Raw genomic sequence first — 21,786 nt, 5'->3', positions numbered from 1 at the left:
TGAGTCCTTGAAGGCACCAGCTAGTTGGAAACGCGAATTTACCGGTTGCTCTTAAAGGCAGCACAATATTCGTGTTTTTCAGAGAGAGAGAGAGAGAGAGAGAGAGAGAGAGAGAGAGAGAGAGAGAGAGAGAGAGAGAGAGAGAGAGGGAGGTAAATGTAGGCGGGACATCGGGGTGTCTGCTGTTATATCCGGAGGAGTGAACGTGTCTCAGTCTCCGGTGTAACGTGAACGGAGAGGCGATGCTACCGGTCCTGATACCTTGCGCTTCACCTGCTTCTTCTACCCCTTTTTCTTTTTCTTCTTCTTCTTCTTCTCCGCTCCTGCTCTCCACCTCTCCGCCTCCCAGGCCGTGCGGGGACTGACAGAACCCGCACTCGGACCCACCCACACACCCAGAAGGAGGAATTACACACATATCCGAGCCGGTCCCGGACCTCCATCGGCAAACATCAGCGGGTACGGGCCTGTTTCTCTCCTCCCCATCACCTGTCTCTCCTCCCGCAGCTCGGGTACCGCGCGCTGAGCAGCGGGCCTTGCTCCTCCAGCGACACGGTTAAAGGCACCTTTATGATTGTGGAGATTATGTATTTCCGCCTGTATTCCTGAGGTAAATGTAATTGGCACGTGATGTCGAACCGTTGTAAGTGACGCAAAAACGGGGCTTTGGTGGTGATAGGTCAAATCTGCTTCATTGTGGAGCGCTTATATTATTATTATGATGTACGTCTTCATCACTGCTGTGTGTGCGTGGGTCAGGGATGTGTGGTTGTGCGTAAAGAGGGCGTGTGTGCGCGTGCTGATGTCTTCCCTTTATGTGGCGTGTTGTCTGTGCGGCGGAATCCCCCCGTGTCCAGACCACCTGCACGAGAGCCGAAAGCTGACATTTAATGTGTTTAAAAGGATACCAAAAATATTATTGGATTTTGCGTGGATGACCCCCCCCCCCGCCCCTCCCCTCTCTCCCTTCCCCCTCTCTCCCGGCCCCATGCCTCCTTTTCAAGCAAAGCCTGTTAATGGTCAAATCCGATCCGGTTACTACACCATCGTGACTTTAATGGGGAGCAGAAGAAGAAGAGTGCGCGTTCATCCATCCTCATCCTCATCCTCCCAGCAGCGTGGCCCTGGAGGAACGCAATCCTCTGCAATCCGCACAGCCAGAGCAGAGCGGCAGTAATGAGTGGAGACAGAGGCCATGTTTGAGTCATCTGGACCCGAAATGAAGCCTCTCTGGCGCATTAACAGCCCCGTACAGTATCCCCTGCTTCCAGATGCTTCTGATGCTTCAGGAGGAGAGGAGTTGGTGGGATGGTTGAGGGGAAACAAGCTCAAAATGGCTCACAACACATGCTCACATAGCAGTGGTGCTTTGCTGTTCTTCATGATCCAACAATATCTAGTTTTGCTGAGTAATGAGTCGTATTTGCAGCTTGCTGGGAGGTGACAATGTTCGGCTTTTGGGCCTGAACATAATGCTTGTTGTGATCAGGGGGTGAGGCGGATATTGTGAGGCCGGAAATATGTAAAAGCAGATTGTACGGTCGGTGTCGTCCACCTCTGCATTAATGGATGTGATGCAGCCAGGTTATTAATTAATATTTCATGTAGAGACGTTCTGTGGGGATTGCCCGTCTAGAAGACAGCTGTGAACCTGAAGGGATTCATTCTGACAAGTTTGGATCAAATTACAAAGATTTAGACTCTTACTCAGAAATGCAGCATTAAAGTTAGAATAACATGATCCGTATAAATGAAAAGTGGTGTCGAGTCCCAATGAAACACACTTTTATTAAATGCAATACACTCAGGCTGGTTGATTTACTTGGTTTGATATGACCATTAGCTCATTAGCTAATGCTATCTGTAAGCAAATGTAGATAGCTGTTGCTATCTGAATCTTGCTATGCTAAATTTGAGCGTTAAACTGCCGGGCTAGTTTTAAAAGTACCCTGTTGTCCAAAACAATGATATTGACTGATTGTTCCTCATTAAAACATGTCTATACGTGCGTCTTTGAGGTCTACATCGGGCTGGGAAATACAATAAGTAGAAGTACATATCTAGATACAGTAGTGATAGTATTAGTAGTGCTGTACTATTGACCTCAGTGATAGTAGCAGCAGTGGTAGCACTTGTTGTAGCACTAGCGCAATTTAGTCAAATCAACAGTGTAGTAGTAGTAGTTCCACTAATGATAGTAGTATTGTTTGCAGCAGTAGTAGTATTAACATAAATAATAGGTCAAGACTCAGTATACTTCTAAGGAACTGAAAATCAGAGGAAACCATATTTAACTGACTCTTTTGAATTGTGTTTTTCTAGAAAGATCTGGCAACCGAGGAAACTCAAGGAAAAAGACATATGATGCTGTTTGGTTGAAAGAGAAGTGTAAGCTATTATTATTATTACTAAGTACTGGAAGTCCACGTATGAGCCCCATAAAGAATGTGTGAGGAACGCAAACAGAATGGAATTAATTAGATTCCACAATTACAATAAGTACACCCCTGATCGTGTCCAAAAACCACAGCTTACACCAGAGATGTTGTGTGTTTGTCGACAGCAGCCCACCTGTCAGGCTCTCATGAGCCCGAGGGGTCAAACTGAGAGGAGGCGAGCCGGCAGCAGCAAGCGAGGGCCGATTTAAAATAACACGGAGAGAGTTTGAGCTGCTGGTCTCTTCAACTCGAGTTGGAGCCGCCACTTCCGTCGCCAGGAAGCGACAGACGTCCACACTCAGACGTTTTCCTTTAAAAAGAGACACATTTAGCAGAAAACCTGCAGTAACAAGGCGGCCACTATCTCAAATTAAATCAAAGTTTTATTATAATAACGGTTAAGGAATTTGGTCAACACAAATCTCATTCGGTATCATCGTCATCAGTTTTCACTACAGCTGATACAATTCATCAATTTGTTTTTAACTATAAAATAACTATTTTGATCATCTAATGATGAGTTTGAGTATTTTCTTTTGACTCAACCTTCTTGGATGTAGATATATCCTGGTTCCGTTACTTCTGTGAGACAATTAACTCAATAACGTCAACATGTGGCCGAAATGAGACATTTGAGGGCGTCTTCTTTGGTTTTGCGGAAACACATTTTGTACCTTGCACCTGAAGTTTTAAAGACAAAGTCCTTTACAGTTTCCTAATAGCTGTACGGGACAAAACAAGCCCCTCAGGATATGAGTGCTGTGACCCAACCAGGAGGCGAACGTGGGGGTCTGCATGAACGTAGACGAAACCTATATGTACCCTGGAGGAAAAGATGTTGGTTGCAGGTAGCAAGGCTTCATTTTGGTCTTCTACGTGCTTGCAGTTGAATGTCGATGTGATTGAGAATACAACACTGATGCTGTCCTACTGTATACGTCAATCTGATATACTGTACTTACCCAGCTAGTGTTGACCCGTGTTAACCTGTGTAAACCAGTTTAAAAAAAAAATCTTCCCTGTTTACGATCAGCTCAGGGCGTTGGACACAAACATGGCAATAGTTAGCTAAACGGGAATCGAGATCATTGCCCAAGAGAAACACAGCTACTTTAAAACATTATGCAGGACTTTTTGGGGATCCAGGCAAAATAAGTATAATATGCATTTTTAATGCACGTAAGTGTACTAAACGATGGTCACTGAGACGCGTTAGATCTCAGCACCCGGCTGTCATTGGTATCACTCAGAAACCCAACCCCCCGTGAGCAAACTCGTTGTCCCTCCATAAGCACAAAACCCCGATCGTGACCTTCAGAGAGTCGTGAGGTTGGCAGTGTCTTTGCTTCTCTGTCAGCAGCATCTCTCGTTGACTGCCTTTTGAATTGCAGCAAGTAGTGCTTAATGATGAGAGGAGAGAACAAAGGTGAGAAAGTCTTAAACATTTCTCGTTCGCTTTCATCTGCACTGCCAGGGTTAGGCCTGTCTGCTAACAGGGTCATGTGAACTGGCCTCCTTTGATATTCAAATAGAGCTGCTGAGTGCTACAGGTGCATTCTCTCCGTCTGAGCGTTTCCCCCATTCTCCAGCTTTCTTGCTCTTTTTTCCTAATTTTTTATAGCACTACTGCGTGCTAGAGAGCAGGGCTATGTAGGAGCAGACAGGACTGCAGGATACATACTCCATCACAGCATAGCAGCAACACACACACGCACACACACACACACACGCGCACACACACACGCACACCAGTATATTTCTGTTGCTAGATGCATAATACATAATCGGTTTATGATCATGAATAGAAACCTCTGCATAATGTACATGTAAGATTTGTGTTAACACAGTGAAGCTGCTAAAGTAGCAAAGCGGCAACTAGGATGCTACAGATGGCACCAGAATGTAAACAATGAAAATATTGAGTCTAAAATTCCCATTTTGTCTTGGATTTAATGACCTTCAAAGCAAATAACTGTACTTTTTATTTTGCTGCTAATTAGCAGATGATAGCATGCTAGACCAGTCCAACCGGTAACACTGGCTTGGTGAGCTTGTTAGCATTTAGCTTCAAGCACCACTCTGCCTCAGAACAGCTGCTCAGAGCGGTTAGCATGGCCGCAGGCTCTTGGTTATACTTCCGGAAGGACGTATACACGCACAGCTGCCGACGCAGCGGACGCATTGTAGTATTGTTCATACTGTCCACGCAAAGAGACGCGTTACCTGTACGAAGAAGACCGCTACGCTACCACTTGGAGCTCAGTGGCAGTGCTCACCTTTTCTTCCTTTGTTTCACGTGAACAATTCATTAGCAAGCGAAGCATCTATCTTGCCAATTTCATTTCCAAGTCGACAAAGAGGCCGCGGCAGTTTTTTAGCAGCAGTTTACTTGATTTTTCTTTTCCGACGATTCAAGAAATATGTTGATTCATAGGCACATTTATGGATTCCACGCATATAGTTCAGTTAAGCCTGCTGCTCACAAGGAGCCTGTGAAAACAGTTGTATGAGTTCTTCTGTGTCTCTGGAGGGAGACTTCTAAAGTCTGAATAATAATAAAAAATAATGACGTCATCAGGGGTAGCTTATCTCAGCTTGGGTTTGAGACGACACATTTATGACTGAAAGCCTTTGATACCAACTGGATGTTTGGCGTTTGAAAGACATGGAAGGTTTAATCAAAGAGTTGCATTATGGGACATGCAGAGTCGAGTGTTTTGGGGCTTGGCGCAGGATATATAGGCCTATGTTTTTTCTTTATTTATGTCTAGAGACAAATCTTCTAACTGTAGAGCTAGATCAATCTCATTCACACGTTGCAACTTTTCCATCGCCATATTTCAGATAGGTATAAAGAGATCTGGAGCTAGTTTAAATTTACCTTATGAATATACTTCTATAAACTCAAGTTGTATACATACGTGCCATCGGTGAATTAAAAGAGAAAACACTGAATGGAACCAATTGTAAGCAGAAAGAGAAAAATGAAAGAAAAGCAAGGCGTGGAGGTGCTGGGTGGTGGGGGAGGGGAGCTGAGCTGTTCATAACACTGGCTTGTAGGATTTGTACAGTCGAAATGTTACATAATATGGAGCAGACAAGCTCTCTGGCTCTGTCATGCTTTCAAATATGAAAACATACGCAACCAATCTGTGTATGATTTGCTGTTTCACACTTCAATGTTAGATTTTATTTGTATCCTCCTGTAATGTTACATAATAATTTCATGTACTATAACCCTTCTCTTTATAGCTCACCATCCAAAAGCACCGTCTCGGTTCCAGTAACTAGGAATAAACTCGGAGGGGAAAATCTTTATTTAAACAGGTTGAAAGTATAAAAATAGTGTGATGAGTTTTGTCATGAGGCCATAATTCACCGCTGAGTTCATTTGTCACTCGGAGTATATTTAGCCCTCTGTTCATTTGTTTCTGGAGGAGACACATTTGACTCTTCCTCTCTTTCGTCTTTCTCTCTTTCGTCTTTCTCTCTCCCACACACTCTCACACACTCGCCCGGCCCCTACAGTGGGCGGTGAGAGAGAGAGCGGAGGAGAGGGAAAGCCAGAAAAAGAACAACAAATGTCCAAGAAAAAAACATGGTAATATTATAGGATACATATTTTGCATGTTTAAATGGTCCTGACTCCTCATTGTAAAATCAGGATCAACAAGAGGACGTGAGAGTCAGCTGACACTGAACAAGACCTGTTGGTCTGTGTTGTTATCGTTCTTTATGTGAAAAACAAACAAACTGCATCTTATCCATCGTTGATATCTTTTTGGATGAGGTCATCTACCCTTTTTTTTGTAAAAAATCCTTTGGACATTAACCGAGTTACAAAAGCTGAACAGAAGCTGGACAGGAAGTGATGTCAGCACTTCAGCCCTTGTTGAACCATGTTATTTATATTATTCAGACTAATACATCCAAGTTGGTTAACATCCGTGATATTATTTTACTAGCTCATTTATTTATTGTTTTTATTAGTATTATTGTGGATATCAGCTGGCAATTGATATGATGTTTTCATTTAATTCATTCCGTCATTTAATTGTTTAATTGTTTTGTTTTGGAAATTGAAACATTTATCTCTTTTTTATACATTTTGAGTTCAGGACCGAGTACAGAGACAGCAGCACACACGGTGGCGGCTACAGAATGTATGTATGTGGTCTTTTGGTATTTAACATACATTATGAATTTATAAGGGAATGGAGGAAATATATATATATATATATATATATATATATATAAATATATATATATATATATATATATATATATATATATATACTGTATTCCTTTTTCTTGTTCTTTTAAATCAACTGAAATATAATAAATTACAACAAAAGAGTGTACAAGAAGTAAAACTTATTGTTAAACATGCTATAGGTAAAATTTACAAAATATCAACCAATTTAACTTTTTTTTTAGTTCTGAAAAATGTGCAGGCTTCCTGATTGTGGCCTCTGAATTGACGGTGTTGTGCAGGGTTTTGTTACATTGTTAGACGTGCCATTGTTTAGAGGTACGTGCTGTAATGCTGCGATACAGATTGATGGAGTGTGATCTTGCGTTGGTTGTTCCGTTGGCTTTGCGTGGTGTACAGGGCGGTGTTATTCGCACTGTGTTGTGTTGTGTAACGCCGTGTGTGAGTGTGTTAACAGCAGTTCATACCACAAATCCTCCAGCCACTCCACTCCTATGGACTGCATTCCCTTTATCTATTTCTCTCTATTATTCTCCCCATCCTTTGTCTTCCTTTGTCAGACAGCTTTTCTTTGTTTCTCTCTCTCTCTCTCTCTCTCTCTCTCTCTCTCTCTCTCTCTCTCTCTCTCTCTCTCTCTCTCTCTCTCTCTCTCCCTCTCTCCCTCTCTCTCTCTACCCCCAGGATGTGGCTGTGGGTTGATTAGAAAATGCGTGGCACAGAACAGGCAATCCATCACCCTGCCAAAGCGCGCCACTTCCGCGCATGCGCTCGCTCCTCTTCCTCATTTCCCTCCTCTCTCTTCATCATCCACACACAGATCTTCCAGGCTTTGGTGTGTGTGTATGTGTGTGTGTGTGTGTTCTCTTTCCAGAAAGACCAGCAGCATCTCACATCTGCCCCTCCTTTCATCTCATTCCCTTCACCTCTCCTCGCCCTTCAAACCCACTCCTCCTCTTCCTCCTCTGACTCCCACCTCCTCTCCCTTTCGTCTAGATCCACTCATCCACCCATGACAGTCATGGCTCTTTTGCTTTTATGGATTATCCTCATGGCGAATCTCAGTGAGATCATTTACAGTGCAGAGACTGGGAAAGGTGCAGAAGAAGCGGGGGACACGTGAAATATTGATGAACCTCTCACATCAGACGGGAGGTTAATCATCTCTCTGTGATATTGCTGTGCTGATATCTACTCTTTTTACACAGTTTTAAATCACCTTAATATTGAAAACCATTGACAAACCTTAAACATTGGCCTAAAGTATCCTCCTATCTTTTGTGAAGTATGTCAGAGAAGAAGTATTTGTAGTTAGTTTTATTTCTATAAAAATGTGTCTGTGGAAAAGCTACAGGTTTGTATTACAGACTGTATGATACCTTTTGGTCTGTGGACTACTGCTTTGAAGTTTGGCACTTTGGCTGTTACCATTTTATTAAAATGTTTTAAACAACCCAGAAGTGACCATATTTGGACCAGAGAGGGATGGGCTAGCAGCTAACGCCAGCTAGTGTTAGCTTGCTAGCCCAACGCTTGCTAGCCCAACGCTTGCTAGCCCAACACTTGCTAGCCCAATGCTTGGCAACCCGTGCTAACTACTGTTAGCAGTTACCTAGCAACAATTTCCTCATGTTTTGTCAGTAGCTGCAGACGCTAATTGTTAGCTTCCCTGTGGAGATTCTAGCTGTCAAGTTAGTTGTGATCTACGTATGAAACTTTGGTAAGTAAAATAAGTGGTCCATTCACTGATCATGTGGTACAGGTGAAGGCTCTGGAAAAGCTCGCAGGCTGACCTTAAGTTAAGATTATTTTATTTAAATAATAGTAACAATAAATGCTTAACATTTAATTGGTTAATTGTATTGTCACTCTGGGGACCCTGACATGTTTTTACCTAGAATTCCACAATTGGATGGGACATTGGCCTTTTCTGTTTTCTGCTGATTTTCTCCAGATTGGTATTGTGCACCAATAGTGTCATTGTATCACCTGCATGGGATCAGGAATTAGGATTAGGAGAAGAAGAAAAAAACTAACCCCTAACTTTCCTCATGGAGACCACACATCAATGGTGTTTGGCATTTATATTTTACAATTAATCATTTTGAGGCTATTAATAAAACAAAATGTGTGAGGATGTAGAGGACCCTGGAAGTTCCCCACAAATCAATACAGCATTCTGCCAACCAGAGGGAGCCCTCTTTTCTATTTCTTCCCTATTCGATATTTCTTCCGCTTGCTCTTCCCTCTCCCCTCATTTGCTTCGGTCTACCCAGCCTCCCCTGAGTCCACTCCACCTCTGCATCGCTTCCACCGCTCAATAACCAGCCAGGGCAACAGAGAGATTGGGTAATGAAATGGCCACTGGCTGCCTAAATCTGCCTTCTGCCGTCCATCATCTGATTATGAGAAGGTATTCTCCTCATCGGGCCCCATCAGGTGGCCAAAATTCGATCAGGTCTCGTAACGGTCATGCAGTTCACTCACAGGAAGTGTAGTCCGTTGGGTTGTTTCGTGTGGCTGGTGATCAAAAAGGGGCCGTTCCTTAATGCTGACACAGTAAAGTCAAGGCAGGAAGGAAGCGTCAAAACATGGGATAATATTGTCAGTATTATTACGTTCACACTCCCAGCATGATTATCTAATCTGCTCAAAAGGGAGAACAAAGCTTGTAGAGCTTTGTCATGCTTTTGCACCTCTCACTTTCCACCGTGTAGGTGGTCTCGCCCACTTTTGATGAATAATAGGCTTGAGCATTAAGAACCTGCTTAGAACCTGTGTGCAGAGACAGGGATGGAGCGTTGTTTGACTTGTGTAAAAGGAATGTCAAAATGTCCACATAGCGACTTATACTGTTTGTGGTAAAAATGATCCCACTCTGTGGAGCATAATATTCATATAACCCCTCTTGCCAGTTAATTAAATTGTGCGGTGGCTCCACCTCTGTTTGGTGCTTGCTCATCTGGGCCTCCCAGGCTTCCTTATGAATCTTGGATGCGACAGTGTGTCAGTTGTCTGTTTATCTGGTGGTTAACTGCAAGAGTCTGAAGGGGACATGCTTTCTCATTTGCAGCACTCCTCTCCGGGCTCCATGTCAGAAACTAGAAGGAGTGTAAATCACCACCACGGGTAAAAAGGCGCACACATCTTAAAGTGTATGAACAGGGTTTAGAGATCGGTATCAGTTTATCAGCCTTGGTGGAAAAAGCTGGATCGCTTGCGCCTATCCAATCATATTAGGACGGGGTTCTGTTCTCTCGAGGCCCTGGGTCAGCAAACAGAAAGCACTTCAGTCACATAAAGAGGATGACAATTACCAGAAGAGCCAACGTCACAAAGACTGGAGCCAGCCAGCCATCCTGTGCCGCAGCCGTGTTTGTTCCTGAATTACATTTGTTGGCTATTTTTAGAGACTTTCACAGGGATGCAAAGCTAAAGATCTGGGAGTGACCGATATATCATTCTGGCTATATCACCATTTGACAAGGACCTCAATCATTGAGCCCAATTGGCAAATGAAATCAATGCTGTCAGCGGGCTTTCCTGTATGTGTGTTTGGATGTTTGAAAAGGTAGCGTGTGGATAGTGGCTGTGGGTCACAGGTAGTCAGTCAGCCAATAAACAGTCTAGCTGTTTATAACTGATAGCAGTTGAGATCTGGCCAACAGTTAATGCTTGAACATAGTAAGCAATGGTCTTTCTTGTAAGCAGTGTCGTAGCTGCACCGATGATCGGCCGGTCGTTTCCTTTTCCGATATTTTGCCAGTTAAATATATAATCGGCACACAGCGGAAAGTCATTAACGCCTTGTGAGTGAAGAAGACTTAAAGCTGGCAATTTGTCACCCCCAGCCTGTCTGCTGAGTCTCTCACTATCTTATAAAGGAGCTCACGACTCACATTAACGGAGGTTACATTCACTGGCATTCAAGCTATTCAGTAAAGATTTGTATGGGGCAATGGTAAATTAAAACGCCATCATGATGCATTTAAAATGTAATCTTGCAGAATGTTTTTCTTTTTTAAATAACCATGTATTTCCTAATCATTTGAATTCTAGGTTAAATAGAAATATATGCCACTATGGATGACCATTCAACTCAACTAGAGTACCTGTTGAGTCACGTGGGTGATGTCATTATGTCCTCATTTTCCGACATTCTGAGGTTGTAATTATTAAGGGTTACAAGCTGGGTAATTATGTGTTTTATTTACAAAACCTGTCAGAGCTGCACAAAATGAAACCTGTGCATACTGATGTTTATGCAATGTGTAACGTGATAGTTATGTAAATGTAACTATTCCTATCTTTCATGAGTACCTACACTGCAAAAACTTAAATCTAAGTAAGATGAAATATCTTAAATCAAGGCATTATACGCTTGTTTTTTGATTGACAAGATATTTCTTCTTATCAGGCAGTTTTAATTTTAGAGCATTTCACTTGTTTCAAGAAGTCTTGGCAAGTCAAATTTTCCTGTTCTGTTGGCAGATAATTTGTCTTATTTCAAGTAATATTTCCCTCATTTTATTACTTTTTTTTCTTGTTTTTGGAAGCTGAATTTTTGCAGTGTACTTACTAGCTAAAGTTGAAATATTTGTATATAGAAAGCACAGCTCGCTAGAAACATACTCGTACACATACATAGTTGATTCCGGTATTTCAACTCACTTTCTCCCCCAAAACTACTTTCAGGTATCATCCAGTGTTTTATTGCATGTTATTGGAATGGATTAGCAGTAACAAAACAACCTCTTTTGTTCTCTCCGTCTCTCTCTCTCCCTGACCTCCCGTCCCCAGCAGCGAGCCCCAGTTGTGGCCGGTGGGCATGGTTTTGGAGGGCAGCTCAGAGGCGCTGTGTCCCCCCCCATCTCTGGAGCTGCGCCCGTCCTGCAACAAGAGCCAGCCCTCGCCTCCTCTGGGCTCAAGCTCACAACCCCACGACGGAGTTTTCCCTGAGGACAAGGAGCCCGTCAAGTACGGCGAGCTCATCGTCTTAGGGTGAGATATTGAAGGGCCAGTCTCATCTAATCAATCCAAGAGGCTGCCTGTATGAGCGTGTGATATGCATGTGTGAGTTATAGGAACCCTGAACCAGGACCCAACTCCAACAGCATCTAACTGATATCCAGCCTGATTGGGTATGGTAGCGGTTCTGGTTCTGGGTGTGTCCTTTGCTTCCCGGTCAAAAGACATCCCGTGTGAGATGGCTTTTAAATCTGAAGCATTGCCCTGTCACCAAGGTCTCGAGTAGACCTAGAGTAGTAGGAAGGATTCTGGGATACAAGTCACAGTGGCAAAATGAAGCCTTCACCTCCAGGAGAAACACCAATCTGATAGACATGTCATACGTGTGTGTGTGTGTGTGTGTGTATGTGTGTGTGTGTGCGTGTGTGTGTGTGTGTGTGAGAGAGAGAAAGATGCCTCTCCCGCAGCCATGGTGTGGTGCAGAGACACAGATATATGCATCCACTCCTCGACCTATTGATCCACACACTGGATGACGAACACTCGGTGGATGAGGAGGAGGAGGAGGGAGGGGGAGTTACCTGCCACCGACATTTTACAACATCCATCCAATCATGGTCTCTCTGTGGCCGGCGCAACGTGACTGGAGAGAGTGTTGCAGCATCGTATGGAATAATCAGGGCTGGGGATACTGGATAACTCGTGAAATCTCAAACAAATCCAAAGATATTATATTTATAAGTACTAATCTAGGTTGAGGAAATCATATTCCACAGACTCAACCCTCGTTGACCTGATAGAATCAGGTTCAATATGAACAATTGACATTCAAAAGACATTCGATACAGTAAACTTTATGCAATCATTTTTAGGTTAACTTGTGTGAAAACCTAGCTCAGCTGTTAGTTGCTTTAATTTGTACCTCACTAGTCTTATCCAGCGTGTAGATATTAATGGCACCGTATTGGATCCAGGAGTGGTCACGTGTGGCGTTCCGCAGGGCTCAATCTTGGGAACCAACAATGGGAATTGACTATCAAAAACGTCTAAAAGGTGCCATCTGTCCGCGAGGATATAACTTAACTGCTCATTTACACACAGCCTTTGGGAGCTATTTAGGGTTCTGTATCTGGCCCAAGGACACTTCTCCATGTGGACTGAAGGAGCCGGGGCTCCAAATGCTGATCATCATCAGATTAGTGGACGACCCACTCGACCTCCTGAGCCAAAGAAGAGAAAATATTATTAATGCTTGTTTCAAAAAAAGTTTGTGTTGTCTTAATTTGAAGCGGGCAGACCACTATGAAAATGCCTGAATTTTATACATCACATGCCTTGACACAGTTTAATTTACTACTACTCTAGTTTATAATCTGCATATTTTATTATTGGGGAATAGGAAATACTCATCTTAGTGTGACAAGTAAATTGAGCTTGTGGACACTTGTGAATCATCAATGTTAGTTATAATGTCATAATAATAATAATAAATAATGATCATTGACAGGTGTAGTGTTAAATATTCTTTCTTAGCTAATGCGGCGTTTACACCAAAATCTTTACTTGTGTGAGTTTACTTGCTCGACTTTATGTACGTTAATTCGCGCCATTCACTTCATTCGCGTCGCGGGCGCGGCTTATCTTCGTGACTTATCTCTGTAAACTACTGTTACTATTTCCGCCATCCACCATGAAAATAATCACTAGTTCTGCATTATACTTGTTGTGGAAATTCCATGAACTTCGGAACATCAAACACAACGCAAATTTTTCACAACACGTCATACGTGCCGCGTCATTCACGCTATTTTTGCCATTTGCGCTGCCAGGAGAAATTTGCTTTGTCAGCAACCATTAGCGTCTGTACAAGCAATCTAGTCTCGCGAAAAATTCACAACGCGTAAGAGTCCATCAACAAATCTATCATTACTTTGTTGGAGTATTTATGGTTGGAATTTTAAGGACACAATATATTACACTATATATTGCTTAAATCTGAGTAAAAGATAATTCATTTATCATCAATCTAACTCAGTTATTAACGAGATCACAATTCCAGGCACAATGGGTCCCTGGCCAATGGGGACAAGGGTCGCAGAAGAAGTCGCCTGGCCCTCTACAAGAGGCCGAAAGCCAACGGGGTCAAACCTGATGTCATCCACAACGTCTCAACCCCTCTGGTGTCAAAGGTGAGTTACATTAACCGCCGTATGTTAGCATTGTCATTGTGAGCATGTTAGCGTGCTAATGTTAGCATTTAGCTCATATCCTACGTGTATATTGTTAAAACAATGTTGTATATATATTCTGAATGATAGCGTGCATTTTGTCACACAGTACCTGAACATGAAATGATCCCTCATAACAATAAATCAGCTGATGATAGGATATCAGTCATTTTATTTGGAGCTAGCATTGTCCCTGCAGAGCAGGAAATGTCCTCTGGTAGATCGTGCTGGAGGTCAGACCTTCAGCTCTCCTTGTCATGTGACCTGGATAATGTCTTTTTCATTGGCAGGCACTCAGCAACAAAAGCCAGCACAGCATCTCCTACACACTGTCACGGAGCCACTCTGTCATTGTGGAGTACACCCATGACACCAACACAGACATGTTTCAGGTCGGTGTTTGCACACACACACACACTCTCTCACACACACACACACACACACACACACACACACACACACACACACACACACACACACACACACACACACACACAGACACATTGCACGTGCACATGTGCCATGCCAACTCTGCATTTTAGCTGTGTGACCAACTGCAGAAAAGGACAAAGAGAGAGAAAGGAGTCAAAGAGAGAGAGAGAGGCCTGTTTGCTGTACCAAGGCCTTTAGAAAGTACAATAAAAGGGTGGCCGACGCTTCCCGCAAAGCCAATAAACACCAACGATTGTTTACTTAATTCTGGGAACATTAGGGAAAGTTAATTGACCCTTTTTGCTAAGTTCCGCCCCTCGAACGTAGACTGGCCAATCGTAGTGTAGCAAAGGTCGGCTCTGGTGAGGGTCAGACAACTCGCCTGAAAGAGGTTCGCCGTTCCTCCCAGTCTACGACAGGCCAACCACGTCCTGGGCTGTGTCCCAGATCACTCGCCCATTCTATACTCTTCCTGGTAAGCAGTGATGCAGTGTGTGTGTCTGGGGCTTTTATTGTGAAAGGTAAGAACAGAAAGAGTTCCAGCATTTACATGGAATCAGGCATTTTAGTTAGTGGGCGACAGCAGGACGGTAGATTTAGGTGAGGCTATTCCTTTGTCTTTCAGTATTTAGTCAAACAGTAGCTGAAGCTGTCAGGCCTGTAGAGTCAGAGAACAGCAGAGCGCCGAGGGCATCGGGAATGAAGAGGAAGCGCCGGAGAGAACGCATCGGGCAGAAGGGAAGACACAAGACTGAGGAGATCAAACATACAGGAGAAGATGAGTCAGACCTTGTCTGCTCTCAGTCGCTCACAGTTGTGTTTTTACCAACCACCTTCTCTCAACTTCAAGGAGATCCATACAAGGCCGTGACTCCAGCAGACAGAATCAACTACTCCAATCTATCCATACCTGTCTGTCTGTCTGTCTGTCTGTCTGTCTGTCTGTTTCTGTGTCATTTCCCCCACGTGGTCTGTCCATGTTTATAGATATGCTAGATATGTTTCTTCCTCCTCCTGCAAAAACTGAGGCAAATGGGATTCATGTTGTGCCGCTCACAGTATTGGAAAATTACATCAATGACTTCCTTTCTTCAGCTCAGTAAGACGTTCAGTCTGTTGGGTCATTATCTGTGTTGGTACTCATCAATCCTACTTTTTCTAATTGGAGGAGATGAGATTTATTGGATTGTAAACATTAATTATTCATCAGGGAAAACTGACCAAATTGAACAAAAAGGACGCAAAAGGATTTTTTTAAAAAGCCCCAAACTGTCTTTATGCACGCAGTCAAATAATAATAAGGAGCCCAAATCGATGGAAAAAACCACCCAAAATGGCACTTTCGGTCTCCATTGAGTGAAGCTGCGATTTACAAAAAAGAAGTGCTTCAGTCGGTGACATGGTGGTTTGGTGTTCCAGACGGAGGTGAATAACAAAATAACATTATACGTCTTTTGGTCATTGCTTCATGATTTTAATTCCCCTCTCTGGCCTCTCTCAGATCGGTCGGTCCACGGAGAGCATGATCGACTTCGTAGTGACGGACACGGCGGGCAGCGGCGGCGGTCAGGGCGGGGGCTCAGCCGGGGAGGGCGGCGGCGGCGGCCAGTCGGCCCAGAGCACAATCTCCCGCTACGCCTGCCGCATCATGTGCGAGCGCAGCGCTCCCTACACGGCCCGCATCTACGCCGCCGGCTTCGACTCCTCCAAAAACATCTTCCTGGGGGTGAGTGTTCTCCCTCGTGGGGCGCCGGGGCCTCTCCTGGTATAACAAATAAATAAACGCTCGGGGACCGGTAACCACGGCAACCGTGGTGAGAGCAACATCAGGGACGTGACTGTGCCGCCCACGAGTGACATCATAGCTGTGAGGAAGGGTGTCAGTGTACGTGACCTGGCTCAAGGAAGCATGGAGAGGAAGGAGCAGTGTTCTCCAGTGTGTGTGTGTGTGTTTGTGTGTGTATTTGTGTGTGTTAATATACTGCTTCTGGGCGAATGTAACGGCCTCAAGCTACTGGAGATATGTCCGGTCAGATCGCTGGTCAGTGTATATCATGTTATGTTTCAGTCCTTTTTAACATATTTAGTTATTCTGCTATGATAATATTGTTCTAACCAAAATAGATAATTGAGATCTGGGAATTAGAGGGTTGCTGTTGGCTTGTTTGCAACCGGCTCGCTTATTTCTCACACTGTTGGACCTATTTTTAGCGACAAAAGCCACGCTCCTCCAAACTCTTACTTTGAAGAGCACAATATTACCATAACGATAAGGATGAGGCTTCTTATTGTCATCGTGAAAACATGCAAAGCTACTAAATTCAAACCAAAATTGCAATCCCTCCATTTGATCACAATTGCATCATCACTGGGAGGAGACACTGCCAGGACTACAATGGGACGACATCACTTGGAATGAACTAGAATGACCCGGAAATGAAACGCAGCGCTCGGCTTTTGTTCATTAACACCGTCGCGCTCCATCAAGCCGACTCAGCGCAACGTCTTGCTGTATCTCCAGTTCAGTAAGTGCAGATAGCTGACGGGGCGGGGCCGTCTAAAACGTGACATGTCGGTGCACCGAAGCCATGCAAGCCGATAATAGCTTTCTCGTGAGATGACGTCATCACATGCAAGATTCATCAGGAACCCCGACAACTAGGCCAGCAGTCAAAGAGATAACAACACACACACACACACACACACACACACACACACACACACACGACGGAGGCTTCTATAACTCCACCAGCCATCCGGACTACATCCATGCTGATATACTCTATTCAAAGTTAGCCTCTGGTGGACGAGGTTATTGTGTTAATAAATAATGCATGACATGTTTCAGTCCTCGAGATTTCATCACTTCCTCCTCAGTCAGACCCTTCCGGTCCCGAGCTTGGAGGAGGAAGTGACTGAAACTGTGCGAGCCAGAAACGATCAGGGGGATACGATTAGTTTGAATAAGCCAAGAGGGAAGTCGAGTCATTATCTCATTGACTTCTATACAACCAGAGGAGTCTCCCCCTGCTGGCCAGTAGAGAGAATGCATGTTTTAAGACACAAGCTGGGCATTTAAGTTTTGATCTTTTTTATCAGATCGTTCTTACCAGATAGTTACTGGACTTCTGTTTTGTATCTGACTCATATCTGACACGTATAGCTTCAGGCAGTCGTCCTGCTGTCTCCCATAGTGTCTTCTCTGATACCATCACAAGGGACTTAAAAAGGAGCTTTAAAGTCTTTGTGAAATTGATATACAGAGGATTTTCAAATGCAAAACAAATATTTTTCCAAATGATATCCAAACACACACCTCTGACCCACAATATTACACTGCTAGCTCCTACAATTAACACGCCAAGCCAGTTTAGTTTGGTTTTACTGCTACATTCTGACTTAAAATGGGCAACTTTTAGCTTGTCTACCCCAAGAAATGTCACATTCGATCCAATGGATGTATGTACACACCCTGTGCAATGTTTCAAGGGAAGACATGTTTAAAATATTCTACCATGTTTGATACCAAATACACATATCAAGAGACAGCCCATTAATTCACGCAGGGACACAACATTTTAGTTTTTTTTGCAGTTAATAGAGTTTTAAGTAATTCATTTCAGCTCTGGTTTTGGTCTCCACCACCTCCTGAACACATCTGTCTATTGAGCTGCTGATTGTTCCACTGTGTGAAACAGCTCATCTCTAACGGTGTCGTCTGTTTGGTGCAGAGCAGGTAGAGAAACGTGGCGTTATTGGAGCTTTTCCCTTAGATAAGCTGATGGGAACTCATAAGGGGTCTGAACCCAAACAGGGCATGTGGGACCCATAAAAACCAAAACAATGAGCTTGTATTTGAAATGCAGCACTGTTTACAAGCCAGAGAGGCTGAAAGGAAAGTGCGTTTACAAGTGACACCTTTCACATCACACAGTGGTTGTTCACACGGTGTAATAAGAGCAGCTTTAAAGCACCAGTGTGTAAGACTCAGTTGAAGAGCCAGTGTTTGGTTTGTCCATTCAGGGCTACTGTAGAAATAGGCGTACTCCGTGAAGAGAATGTGCTCCCTGTCAAGGTTTAAAGGGCTCATTCTAAGCTAAAAATAACACAAAAAGGCTTTGTTTCAGGTGAATTCAAACATAGTTATGAATATTATATTCCGTATATGCTAATAGCTCCCCTAGCTAAATGCTAAACACTGATCCTTTTATCTTTAGCGTTGAACACGTCTAGTGAAATTCTTCTTTCCTCCCACAGCTTCAAAGAACTTAATCTACAGATGTTTATTTTACAACTACCTTGGTCCTTTAAAAGCTTTTTCTGTATGTATTAATAAAGCTACACACACAGCAAAAATTTGCTGTTTCATTCCAACTGAGCTAATTTGTGTTCTTAATACATCCTTTGATTCTCTCAGGGATGGGTTCCTTCTTAAGCGTGGGCGCATCTCCGTGCATTAGTCAGTGCAGTAGTCATTCTGTATGAGCTAAATATAGCAGCAGAGAAAAGCAGCGTTAGCGGTTCTTCTGCCAGCCACCTCTGACATCTACCTCCACTATCATCCCTCTGTGCCGCCTCAACATCCCGCTAACCTTTAGGTGGCCTCTCCGTGTGTGTTGGTGTGTGTCTCTCAGGAGCGTGCTGCTAAATGGAGGACGTCGGACGGCCTGATGGACGGCTTGACCACCAACGGGGTGCTGGTGATGCACCCGGCGGGGGAGTTTGTGTCTGAGCCGGCTCCGGGCGTCTGGAGGGAAATCTCTGTTTGTGGAAACGTCTTTGCCCTGAGGGAGACTCGATCGGCCCAACAGAGAGGGAAACTGGTAAGACTAAGGGGCCTGATGGAAAAATGAGTCCCGGGTTTTATCCGATATGGTCACAATGTTTGAGGTTACTGACCTTGGTTTGACCCATGAACCGCAGAGATTTCTGTAGAAATTGGTTCCTTAAATGTAATGTAAAGAAGTGAACATCTTGGTACAGCAGAGCCTGGTTGTCTTATATACTTTGCATTATTTTAAAGAAGGTAAGAATTCAAGTCCTCTATAATGCTATGGAACGTTGTCCCTTTTCCCCATTGGTTTAAACCTCTGAATCAATTCGCACCACTTTGTCCAGACATTTCCTGACGAGACCACAAAGGTGCGGATTCCCTCAATACCATGCATGATCACATACATCTTAATAAAATGAAACGTTTTAGCCCTACAATCTTTAGGTCCAGGCTCAGGGGTCAACCGGCCACTGTGACTTATAAAGCTGGCTCACCAGTATACTGTAAGTTCATTGTTGGTAGAAATCAACCCTCAAATGGCAGTGTCATCCGCAAACTTAAACAACTTGACAGTTGGGAACTGCAGTCTTTTATAAGAGGTTGTGTACAGCAGTAGACGGCCACGTGCACCCTCTCCTGTCACAGGCTACTATTCTTAACTGACGATTGGATCTGTAAATGTGATGCGTACATGCTGGTGACGATGATATTTTGAGGGAAGCCACTTACAAGAGATGGGTGTCAAGTGTCTGAACTGGTGCCGCACAGTGCCATCATGTGGCGGTACGGAGGGGAACTGCTACAAGACTCCCTTGTACAGAGTGTGCCCGCCCAGTGCAGTCACAGTTTAACGAACCCTTCCATTGGAAAACAAATCACTTTGTCTTCTTCTCTTTTCCTTTCGAGGTGGAAAATGAGTCCAACACCCTCCAGGACGGCTCACTGATTGATCTGTGTGGGGCTACCCTGCTGTGGAGGACCCCCGCCGGACTGCGCCACACCCCCACCCTCAAACAGCTGGAGTCCCTCCGCCAGGAGCTGAACGCCGCCCGGCCCCAGTGTCCCGTGGGCTTCAACACCTTGGCCTTCCCTAGTCTGGCCCAGCGCGAGATTGTCGACAAGAAGCAGCCCTGGGTCTACGTCAACTGCGGCCACGTACACGGCTACCACAATTGGGGCTACCGCAAAGAGAAGGGTCCCGCCGGCCCCGGGGGCACGGCCCCAGCCAGCACCGGGGAGAGGGAGTGCCCCATGTGCCGGCGAGTGGGCCCCTACGTGCCGCTGTGGCTGGGCTGTGAGGGAGGATTGTACCTGGATGCCGGGCCGCCTACTCACGCCTTCTGCCCCTGCGGCCATGTATGCTCCGAAAAGACAGTGGTGGGGTGGAGCCAGATCCCGTTGCCCCACGGCACCCACGCCTTCCATGCTGCCTGCCCCTTCTGTGGCACCTGGTTGACAGGGGAGCAGGGCCACATCAAACTCATCTTCCAAGGCCCCGTCGACTGAGGACACCCGGCACCATCAAGTGATGGTGGACGCGCTGAGTAAAGAGCGTGTGCTCGAACACAAATCTGAACACTCAAGTGTGGGACAAAGGAGAAAGCACCGATGACAAACCCAAGAAAAGGACCGCTGACATGATGAACTGAATGTGCCGCGCAATAGTAGATTGCCAAGGCTTCAAATGGAATATGAGGTGTATGGAGAATATGTAAATAAATTGTGTTGAAATGAGCCGCGTCGAGTGATCTTTTGTTCTTCTCTTAAGTAGCTGCCCAGTCTCAACCACACACACTAAGTGACTGGACGACAGCAACACCAAAGAAACAGAAACGATGTTGGCAGCCGCCTGCGAGGCTCGTCGAGCTCAAAAGAAGGCGAAAACAAAAGCGAATGAGCAAAACGGTGCAATGTAAAGATTCAGTAGAATTTAAAAGGTTACCTGTGGAATTTTCTTGTAAACAAATCTTTTTAAAGTATTTACCAATGGATTTTTAGTCAGTTTTTTTCTTCACTGTCTTTATTGGTGTACTGCAGTGTGTCAGACACCTGTTGACCAGTGGAAAAAGTGTGAACACTGGCAGGACACTGTGTAGTGTAACCTTTATGCTCGACGGGTCAAACGAGCCGATGGGTTCATCCCAATAGTTGGAAGGTAGATTCAAATGTCCAAAAGAAAACAGCTGTGTTGTTTTCCCCCCTTTAAAACGCACAGACTTCCTGTTTCAGCCGGGACCATTTCTACTACATCAACCGTTCTTTGATGTGTGCGCCAGGTGCACTCAAGTGGTTCGGATGATGTGGCAAAACTGTCCGACTGCTCGGGTCTCTCGACCCGTCTGCCTTCGTCTTCGTCACTCGCGCGAGGCGATCATCACACAGTGAGCTGCAGACTCCACAGAGTACCTCTCAGCCTTTGCTCCCATTTTGCAGCGCCCCCATCAAGCTAAAAATAACTCAAGGTCACCGAGCACCCTGTGCCTCCCCACCAGAGGGGAGGAGTCATCTCTGTCATCAGAAGAGCTGCACAGCACCTTAACACTAAAGGAAATGTTGAACAAAGCACTGACGAAAGCCTTCAGCTTGTCCAGAGGGAAGAACTCCACCAGAGCTGCACACGCGTCGCCAACACTTGCATATTCTGGATTTAACATGAGCACATATTGCTCATCTTGTGATATCTTCTGTAAAGGTCACGCTGCAGAGGGCCGCTGCCATCCCACTGCCGCAGGGTTG

General features: G+C 44.6%; 1 protein-coding gene across 4 annotated transcripts; it reads left to right on the top strand.

The window, feature by feature from the left end:
- The first annotated feature begins 227 nt into the window (after positions 1 to 227).
- Positions 228 to 20,784, top strand: peli3 (pellino E3 ubiquitin protein ligase family member 3). Of its 4 annotated transcripts, none has more exons than XM_068587871.1 (7): positions 228 to 459; positions 11,449 to 11,649; positions 13,676 to 13,805; positions 14,135 to 14,236; positions 15,778 to 16,002; positions 18,911 to 19,099; positions 19,957 to 20,784. In XM_068587871.1, the coding sequence occupies exons 2-7, from the start codon at positions 11,477 to 11,479 to the stop codon at positions 20,554 to 20,556; spliced, it is 1,419 nt and encodes a 472-aa protein (XP_068443972.1). In that variant the 5' UTR covers positions 228 to 459; positions 11,449 to 11,476; the 3' UTR covers positions 20,557 to 20,784. The 4 variants fall into 4 exon arrangements, with proteins under 4 accessions (XP_068443972.1, XP_068443971.1, XP_068443969.1 ...); XM_068587870.1 differs by having other exon boundaries at positions 337 to 459; positions 11,452 to 11,649; XM_068587868.1 differs by lacking the exon at positions 228 to 459 and adding an exon at positions 8,285 to 8,368.
- The last annotated feature ends 1,002 nt before the right edge of the window (positions 20,785 to 21,786 follow it).

Source organism: Clinocottus analis, unplaced genomic scaffold, assembly GCF_023055335.1.
Source record: "Clinocottus analis isolate CAN_PGR_092001 unplaced genomic scaffold, fCliAna1.0.p SCAF_21, whole genome shotgun sequence".
Classification (NCBI taxonomy): Eukaryota; Metazoa; Chordata; class Actinopteri; order Perciformes; family Cottidae; genus Clinocottus; species Clinocottus analis.
Note: the sequence above shows the minus strand (reverse complement) of the source record. Positions and strands in the feature narration are given on the sequence as shown.

What these genes read in the sequence shown, in the direction of transcription:
- peli3 (XM_068587868.1), top strand. An exon ending in CCAACACAGACATGTTTCAG is followed by an intron (nt 14,237 to 15,777) that starts GTCGGTGTTTGC and finishes GGCCTCTCTCAG; the next exon opens with ATCGGTCGGTCCACGGAGAG. An exon ending in CCCAACAGAGAGGGAAACTG is followed by an intron (nt 19,100 to 19,956) that starts GTAAGACTAAGG and finishes TTTCCTTTCGAG; the next exon opens with GTGGAAAATGAGTCCAACAC.